The following is a 9,095-nucleotide window of genomic DNA, read 5'->3' as shown; positions in this document are numbered from 1 at the left end:
TTTCCTGCTATCCAGAAGTTTTATAGTCTTTGACGGCTGTTTTGGTAGCTCATCAGTTGAGGAATCCTCAAGTCAGAAAAATAAATTAATTAAAATTAGTGACAGCAGTTTTGATGAACAAACGTTTCTCTGTTCATCAAAAGCTAATTCCTGCCACGAGGAGATTAGGTATTAGACAAGGGACCAGTAGGACCAATGACTGATAGAAATAGTCTGCTTATTTGATAACTAACAGGACATGAGGCATGCACATGACTGGTAGAGACTGACCTCTGAGAACTGAAAGCTATTTTGATTTTTTGATTTTTTTTTTTAACTTTACTACTGGTCTCGAATAAGTCTGGCCCAAAAACAGTTTGACCACCACTGAGCACGAATCTAATCGATTCTCCTTCAAATATTTTTATTTTATTTATTATTAATCTTGTAACCACTATCGAATCCTTAAATCTTTAAATATTTTTTTTGTTTCTGTTCAGTTGTGCTTATTTCAACATTTGACTCAACAAATTATATTTTTCGGCAGGGCAAATGATCTTTTCCCGAGAGGTTTCATAATTTTGGGCAACAGTTATTTATCAATATTAAACAGTCAGCATAACATTATCATTCTAACATTATCACTAATTTATACAGACGTCAATAACGAGGCAAACCAAGACCAAGCTGGCAAGAGAATTTCGATTTTTAAAATCTAGTTTTCTTTCTTCTTCTTTTCTTTATATATTTTAATGAAAGAGACTCAACAAGCTTGTTAGCTGTCCGCCGCCACTCTGACGCGGTGCATGCTGGGAAAAGCCGGGCATCAAACATGGCGACCTCCACGGGAAAAGATGGTAAAAGTCTCAGTATCTCCGATGTGGACGTTTTACTTCACCCTGAACTCCTGTCCCAAGATTTTATGCAGCTAATTTTACGTGAGGTGAGTTGAACGTTTACGGGGTGATAACATTGAGCTTATATATGCACAGTTTATAGTGTTAATAGCGTTTCTATGTTAGCAAACAAGCTAGCAACGGACCTAGCCGCCTGGTCGCTCCAGTACTGTTTCTCTCTACTTGAGATTGTTTTTCGTGGTGCTTTTGTCTGAACGTCTTTTTATTTCGGGTCAGAAAAACGTCACCACTAGAGATTGCGAAAATCGGGACCGGCTCACAGAGCTGTACCTGCGGCACGTCATCCCGCTGCCGCAGAGGAGTTTACCCAACAGCCGATGGGGCAAGAGGATGGAGCGTAGCCGAGGCAGGGAGACCACAGCCGGTCACAGGTGAGACTGATGAACGGCCGTTTAGGCCTCCACTTTTGTCATGCTGCCAGTCTTAGCTGATGTTTTTATTTATCATCTCACAGACACTAATGGGATTATCTTATTTAGAATAAAGTTAAAATGAGCGTCACAGTTAAAATTTAGCTTGCAAGTCATTGTAAGATTGTGGAATAAGAGATGAGTGGAAAAATGTATGTTGATCTAGAAAACGTTCTAGGGTCTTGTCTGCACGTTCAAAGAAATTACACATTGTAAATCTGCCTTGCATCACCATATTTTACTCTTTACCAGACGGTACAGGTTAGTGCTCTTATTCACTCTAAAAGTGGGTCATTTTCAATTCCAGCAACGATCACAGCAGGAAACGTCCTCTGATTGTTTATGACGGAAGCTCCCCTCACACTGGCGTGCTCAAAGTAAAGAAACCGGAGGGTCGAAGTACCACTTCAGCGACAGGAATCACGGATAGATTAAAACCTCCCCCCGCTGCAAACCTGTCCCACCCCATCCGCAGGCTGCCCGGGAGCACGTCCTCCACTTCCTCCTCCTCCCTTCATCACAGCAACAGCAACCTCAAGCGAGAAGCAAACGGCTCGGTTGGTTCCTTCCCACTGCTCTCTGACAAAATAACCAAATTTTAATCTGCTGTCAGGTTGTTTTTACTATTTGAATGCACTTCTGGAATGTTTTTTAATGTTTATCGTCTTTTTCTTCAGAGCGCCATTAAATCTCCAGAGGTGAAGAAAAAGATCCAACATGTGACGTGGCCCTGACCCATAATTATGTATCTAGAGCTTATGCTCTGAATGGAGAGTCTCCCCACGCCACCAAAATGTCATTATCCACCGGCCGTGCTGTCCACCATGTGTGTTATCCCACCGGTAACCCTGTTACTAGTGTGTCAAGGCCTCCTCAGCGATTTCAGGTCTGAAGGCTAACAGGACAGGTCGGTGCCCAGGAGAAGCCTCGAGGGGACAAACTCCCGCGTTGTGTTCCGCCACCTTAAGTGCCCTTACTGTCGCAGAGCAGCACCTCACCTGAAGTCCCACGCGCTGAGAACTTCCACCGGACGAAACAAGCAATACGGCTCTGATCTCTGAACTCCACATAAAGGATGGTCTGCTGTCATGTCTGTTTTGGAGGAGTCTTTCAGAAAGAAGAACAATGTGCGAGTGTTTGTGAAACTGTATTTTTTTTGAATGATGGGTTTGTTGGACAGGTTAATTGAAGTTGTCTGTGTCTGTCGAGGAAGTTGCCGTTTCTATAATGATAGAATTGGTGGATATTTCAGTATTGTGTTGTTATGAGTGAGAGGGAAAAAAAGTAAGAGCGCTGACCATGGCGTTTTCATTTTTCAAGTGTATTTATTTGAAATTTCGAGTTAGCTTCACAGTTGTCTTTGCATTGGATGTCTGTCATGTACACAGGAATAGTATTGTCACGATAGTGAGTCGACGGTCAGTTGCAGTGACATTCTAATAAATACACTGTATCAACACAAGAATTTCATCTGCTCTTTTATGACATAGCATATTAGGTCACTAATAACATTCACGCTACTCTTTACTTGGACTAATACTTCCATAAGTAAAGGAATTTTCTCTCTTCTAAAATAGCAATCTCCTATGTACTTTTATTTGTATTAACATTTTTATGCAGTGTTTGCCCAGTGTATCCTAGAGAAACATTCAGCAACACAAGAATTTGAAGTGATTTCATGCATTCAAGACAATTTTAACATAGACTAACTAGATAACTGAGCTCATTAACAATCTGCTAATTACAATGTGTAAGTAATCCATGCACAAAGTAGTAATAATTAAATTTCAAAGTTAATTGAAGGTTCATTTTTGAAGCACTTTATTTGGTGTCTACTGGCAAACCGATTACTATCAGGTGGCAAATGCTTTCACCTTCCTGCTAACACTTAATACATTGTGTCAAGTAGACATTTTATTTTCTGAAAACAGACAATCAGTCTGTATTTCTTGGCATATATTAACACTTATAAACAAGTAGTTTCCGTGTTTGTTTTTTTTTGTTTGTTTTGCTAGTATTCGTGTTGTTCCTCTAATATATTATCATTTATTTCAGATTAGATCAGCTCCTCGTCTGGACAATTACATGTCCTTGCCACACTCGGGGCACAGGATGTCATCACGCTCAGTCAGGAAGCCGCGGCCAACCAGAGAGACGGAGCACTGCTTGCAGTTGAAGCAGTCGTTGTGCCACTGGCGCTCCTCGAAGGAAATGTACTTGCTGCCTCCAAGACCTAAAGGTGGAGAGCATGCTCAGTGAAGAACATCCACTTAAAATTTTATTTTAGATTAAAAAAAAAAATCAGGTTATAATATGTAATACATTTGTGCCTACCACTAATGGGGGTGGTGCAGGAGGCACACTTCTTGGCATAGAGGTTGCAGAAGCAGTTCAGACAGTAAGCAAAGTCATCTCTGGAGGTAAACCTCTGGCCAGACAGCTGCTGCTTGCAGCTGGTGCACAGGAAGCAGTCCTTGTGCCACGGCTGCTCGCGGTAGGTCACACCACCAGTGGTGATGGGCTGGCAAAGAAGAATGGCAAACCTTTACACACAACTGTTTTGTGTAACCATATATATATTTGTTTTTTTAAAAGTTGGTCTTCAAGTTAAACATTAACAGTATAAATTCTGTTTTTCTACCTTCTTGCAGTGCACACACTGCATAGCAAACTGCTTCTCATAGCAGGGCACACAGAAGTTGTTGTTGTCCTTGGGTATGAAGCTCTTGGTGCCGATGGGCTGCTGGCACCTCTGGCAGGAGAAACAGGTCTCGTGCCAGCTATTCCCCTTGTGCTCCATCTTCCTGGAGCCTTCAGAGTTGAAGTTCAGTTAAAGGTTATGCTTTATATAAATTCTTAAATGTCAACCTCCTGTTATGATCCTTCTCAAATTAGTCAGAAAATGTTAAAACATAGAGGCTACTATGTTGTCTAGAAAATCTAGGCATAGATATGTATATGCACCAGAACTTGGTTTATACATGTTTGAGTATTCTGTGATAGATTAGACCCAAAGCATAGCTAAAACTATGACTGCAGCATCGAGACAACCTGAACACCCTCCACCCTTCCCCTCCAAAAAAAAAATTCATGTGACTCAGATGAAATACATGTTCCGCTTGTGACCGTCTCCGTACCTGGCATGATGGTTTTCTTGCAGTCGTGGCACTTGGAGGAGTACTCGTTGGAGTAGCACTCTGTGCAGAGGAGCTGCTCATCCTTGGTGGAGAAGGGCTTGTCCACCAGCGAGCGCTTGCACTGGAAGCACTTGAAGCAGTCCTCGTGCCAGTGGCGGTCCTTGTAGGACAGATCCTGCAAGTGCAGCAGATGGACGCTCAGAATCCAGCCTGCGATTGGCCTTCCGGACCGTTGTTTTGCCTCTGTTTTGTGACCTTGCTTACCCTGGAATTGCAGCCAATGGGCTTCTTGCACTCCTCGCAGGTGTTGGAGTACAGGCTCTCATAGCATTTCACACAGTAGGGATTCTCCTCTCTCAGGACGTACTTCTTCCCAAACAGGGACTCCTTGCAGTAGTGGCAGTCGTAGCGCTCGGTCATGTTGATCCGGAGGGACTCACCTGAGGAAGGGTCACATGGTGGCAGGGAGTGAATCAGAAAGGTGAGGTAACATTTGGTGGAAACCAAGTTTTAAAAGAAGAAGTGGAAAACAGCTTTTTTTTCTGGACGGTAGAGGACTTCCTGTTAAGATTCACAAAGACGAGACTCCCCGAGATTGTCATTGTTTTTCCTTGTTCCAACCTTGTTCCTTTGCACAAAATCAATTTTTTTCCCATCTTACACCACCCCCACCCCAACACTCTTATCACTCCCTCCCATCTCTCTGCGGCAGTCCTCGGGTCTGTTCTTCGTGTCATGAGTCAGCCGGGTGGGGGTTGAGGAGGGTGACAGATGAGGAGGCCATAAATAACTCCTATCAGTCCTGCTCAGAGACAGTCGACTTCTGCCATGTTGCATACCAGCGCTCAACACCGCCACTGTACCCGCACTCGTCCATCTCCTCACATTTGGTTGTCAGCGCCGGTGTGTACAGTTTACCCTGTCATCGTGCATGTGTGCGTGTGAGTCATGGTATAAGTGGGTTTTGAATTGCACTGATCATAATGGCAGCTTACAATTTGCAGCTGTTTGTGGTCTGGCTGTTAATCCCTTCACTTATCCCACCTGTGCTTAGTGCTTCAGCTCTGGCGGCCAAGGGTACTAAAGGCGATGTGTTTTAATGTGCACGTGATGTGCCTTCAGAAGGTAACGGTGAAGCTTCACACCATCTCCTTCATGCCAAGCCATAGCTTTAAATCCTTTCAAGTGTATTTGTGCTTTCCGTATGGAGTCATCGGGCGGATTTTGAACCCCAAAGACTTTTTTCTATTTTCCTTGATGACTGTTCGACTGAACATTAGATCTCTGCAGCATCTTCTTCATAACTTCGCCGCCTTGAATGATTTATTTCTGATCAAAGTTCTGTGAGTGACATCCCAGGACTTTTGGCGTTAGGTTCTCCCAACTGGCAGAAATTTTTGGATGTTTAAATCCGCCTGCTGTTTCTGCTCCGAGTCATTCCCAACCCCTCCCACATTCCCTCATTGTCTCCCACCTCCCCCAACCCCGCCGCTGTGACTCACCTAGCTTATATAAGGATTTATCTGACGCCTAAAAATAAAGAAAAGGATAATGTGGAGTGCCACAAATAAAACCTTCAGCTATCCAGATATGTCAGGCAGCTGTTTTTCCATCTTCTGGGCTCTCTTTGATGCGGCCAATCTTGGGATCTCAGGCCTTAATGCCAATGTGAGCTTCAGCTTCAGCCAGTTGGGTTTAGATTTCTGGTCTGTGCACTTGGAGTTTCAGAATAAAACAAAGCAAACAAACCAACAGAAATCAATGCATTTATTTTAAATCAACTGCCTTGGGGTTATAATTGTAAAGAACTTTAATCCTTTCCTCAATTTGTTTTATACATTTGAATGCTCTTAGGTCTCAGGAACTTGTGTAACTATCAACTAACCATTAAAAACTGCAGAAACCTGTATATCTGTATATTCCTATACATTTTTTGTGTGTCTGAAGCATTGGAGCTTGTTGTCCTTTACAATTAACTGCATACAAAATGCACTAATAATTGCATTATAAGTGGCTAATGGAATAAAAAGCTTAGATCAAATTAAGCTATAAACTGAATTATAATCCAGTGAAGCGTCAAATTGGAGACCAAACTCTGTAAAGCAAGTAAATGTAATAAAAGTAATAAAAACATCTGGCTGCTCCTAAATATATACTAAGATTTGCACACTACTTAGTGTGTTAGGTGCGATGCTAAGTAATTGACACTCTGAACTTTTACAGAAATATTTCTAATCTTTGGTTGCTCTTTTAGACCATCAGGTGACTTTTTCTGATTTGTACTGACCTAAAAAAGAAAATCTCTGAAAAATCCCTTGAGAGAGTTTTCTCCCTCCAAAACCCTCAGAGTGATTTAAACTGTCTTAAAAAATCCACTAAAGTAAGTGTACAGCCAGGAACCGAGTCCACCAGTAGTTCTGCCAAAGGTCACAGTGAACTCAGAAGGATGGGAGGAAAGAATAGGATGGGAGGCAGAAGGGTTGTGTCAGATTTTGGACAAACTCAGAGAAAAAAAAAATTGGGGAAAAAAACGCCACAAGGCTCTGACTGAGGCGCCGACAGTGGGAAAAGAGAGGAAGTAGGTGGTTAAATGGGGATGGTGCCTCGCGGGGTGGATAGAGGAGAGGAAAGTGGAGGGGAGGCAACAGGTAGGAGGACACTTGGTGCTATGCCTCCTGCCCTTTAGCCCCCGGGGTGGGCGATGGAAGAGATGGGTGGATGAAGACCAGTGAGGAGGAGGAGGACGGATGGGTGGGTGGAAAGATGGACGAGCGGATGGATGGAGAGTGGAGCAGCTGAACAGAGGAGGCTCTTACCTTCCTGTGTGAGGAGTGTGTGCCTGTGCGGAGTCTGGGGCAGACTGACGGGCGGCCGGGAGGCAGGGGCTGTTGTTACTCCTGATTGCTTCACCCCACCCATCGGGGGCCTAATTGAAAATAGGGGAGGGGGCAGGGGATCTTTTTTGAGCTGATCTATAAATACGGCGGTGCCTCACACAGATAACCCCTTCTCTCCCTCTCTCCCTCTCCCTCTCCCTCTCTTCCTCTCTCGTTCGCTCGCTCAACGCGCTGGACCATGTGGCCTTTTAAGGTCACTCAGTTGTTCACGCCCTCACCATGCAAGCCTTTTCCACTCACCTTATTGCTTCCACCCGACTCCCGGTTATTGTAATTTTTCTCTTAACGGCTGCGTTATCGCGTTTGCGTTACTCGAGGGCGCAGTTTCGCGCGCACTTATGCAATCACGGTACGTCCCACTGAGGACTGTCTGGTGATTAATGGAAAGGCCACCAAGGGTCAGATGTCAAACACTTCGGCCCCCCAAGAATCGCTCCTATATACGTCTCTGCTTCCCCGTATTTCCTCTCACGGGGGAATATCGGTTTTAATCCCGAGCATCCAGCTGGGGTTCATGTCCTGGACCTGGCGGTGACAGACAGCCAACCCCATGCTGGAAAGCAAACTGTGGCTACGGTGGCAGCAACATGCCGAGCTCATATTCACCCTCTCGCTGTGTGTGTTTCTCCCTGCTGAAGCAGGTTTTCCTGACCCGGTGGTCTCTGGACTCTCTCCAGTGCGCAAATGCGTCAGAAGATTAAAGGGCTCTATTTCTAGAACAGCATGAAAAGACTGGTGGATCACAAAGTGTTGGGTTTTGTGTGTGTGTGTGTGTGTTCATGTGATATTCGTGCTCAGAGTTATATGTGGGTTTTTTTTCACCACACTTTTATCAGCATCTCATCAGCATTTTGCACCAAAGACATATTTCTCAGTTGGGATTGTGAGAGTACAGCACTGTAGCTTCTAAATAACAAATGAGATGTATCATTATTCATGTTCCTGTCAGGATAGTTGTTTGTATATTACTTTGCAGCGTCATAAATGTGTTTATACATAGGACATTATAGAAAATATAAAGCTGAAAGCTTAAAAAAATGATGTGTTGTACATATGCAAATGTGATTATGAACATATGTTCTCTCATATGTCTCTTCCTTAATTGTTATGTTCTTCCGACTTTTATTGTGATTTCATTATGCTCGGGTTCTTCTTGTCCGCATTCACCAAACTTTGGCATTTAATCATATCTGTATTAGCATATTAAAATACTAGACTAGCACAGACAACGTATAATCCCACCCCGTGTCCACAGCTTCGTCTTCGGCGTTTACCCTGAGATCTGCTAGGCAGTGTTTCCACATTTTGTTGTGAAAAGGGATTTCGTGAGAGAATTCAGTATTTACACTCAATTGTATGCTGGAGTCAGTGACTGCCTTGTAGAGTAGAACCATCTTGTAGGCTCTGAAAATATTTTACACGTGCGCCAGTACACTGATGACACGGCTGGCGGAACCATTTTGTGTTCAGGATCCTTTTTAAGTGCACTTAGGACTTTTGAGACAGTGGCCTCCAAAGATCGAACCACTGTCTGGTTTACTGCAGAAGCGCCTGAGCTCTCCCAGCTGACCCGACGAACAAGACGCTGTGTTGTTTGGATAAGTTGGCGAAATTGAAGTCAGATGCTCAGTGCATCAGGAAGAGAACAAACAATTAGTTCTGCACGAATGAGGATTAGAGATTTGATTAGATTACTCCACTCAATAGACTTGCAGAATTTCTTTTGGTCATGGGCCCCTCAATGGAAGAATACCT

At 43.7% G+C, this 9,095-nt stretch overlaps 2 protein-coding genes across 2 annotated transcripts; one reads left to right on the top strand and one right to left on the bottom strand.

Annotated features, from left to right (window-relative positions):
* Positions 1 to 764: 764 nt before the first annotated feature.
* cunh2orf49 (chromosome unknown C2orf49 homolog) lies at positions 765 to 2,771 on the top strand. Its single transcript, XM_076039798.1, is given in 4 exon segments — positions 765 to 922; positions 1,113 to 1,273; positions 1,611 to 1,863; positions 1,984 to 2,771. Coding segments are annotated over 4 exon segments (582 nt in total). The 5' UTR covers positions 765 to 811; the 3' UTR covers positions 2,041 to 2,771.
* fhl2a (four and a half LIM domains 2a) lies at positions 2,612 to 7,397 on the bottom strand. Its single transcript, XM_076039797.1, has 6 exons — positions 7,260 to 7,397; positions 4,708 to 4,883; positions 4,444 to 4,618; positions 3,948 to 4,117; positions 3,641 to 3,827; positions 2,612 to 3,539 (listed from the first exon to the last, which is right to left on the bottom strand). Exons 1-6 carry the CDS (start codon positions 7,360 to 7,362, stop codon positions 3,388 to 3,390), a joined length of 963 nt encoding a protein of 320 aa, XP_075895912.1. The 5' UTR covers positions 7,363 to 7,397; the 3' UTR covers positions 2,612 to 3,387.
* Positions 7,398 to 9,095: the final 1,698 nt, after the last annotated feature.

Source organism: Nelusetta ayraudi, unplaced genomic scaffold (assembly GCF_046127955.1).
Source record: "Nelusetta ayraudi isolate G7.1 ecotype Tasmania unplaced genomic scaffold, CSIRO-AGI_Nayr_v1 ptg000060l, whole genome shotgun sequence".
Classification (NCBI taxonomy): Eukaryota; Metazoa; Chordata; class Actinopteri; order Tetraodontiformes; family Monacanthidae; genus Nelusetta; species Nelusetta ayraudi.
This window is presented reverse-complemented; position numbering and strand designations above follow the sequence as displayed.

Excerpts from the sequence above, each read along its gene's own strand:
- fhl2a (XM_076039797.1), bottom strand. The coding sequence starts at position 7,362 with ATGGGTGGGGTGAAGCAATCAGGAGTAACAACAGCCCCTGCCTCCCGG. Across the intron at positions 4,884-7,259 it reads CACACTCCTCACACAGGAAG|GTGAGTCCCTCCGGATCAAC; the intron begins GTAAGAGCCTCC and ends ACCCTTCCTCAG. Across the intron at positions 3,828-3,947 it reads AGTGTGTGCACTGCAAGAAG|CCCATCACCACTGGTGGTGT; the intron begins GTAGAAAAACAG and ends CTTCTTTGCCAG.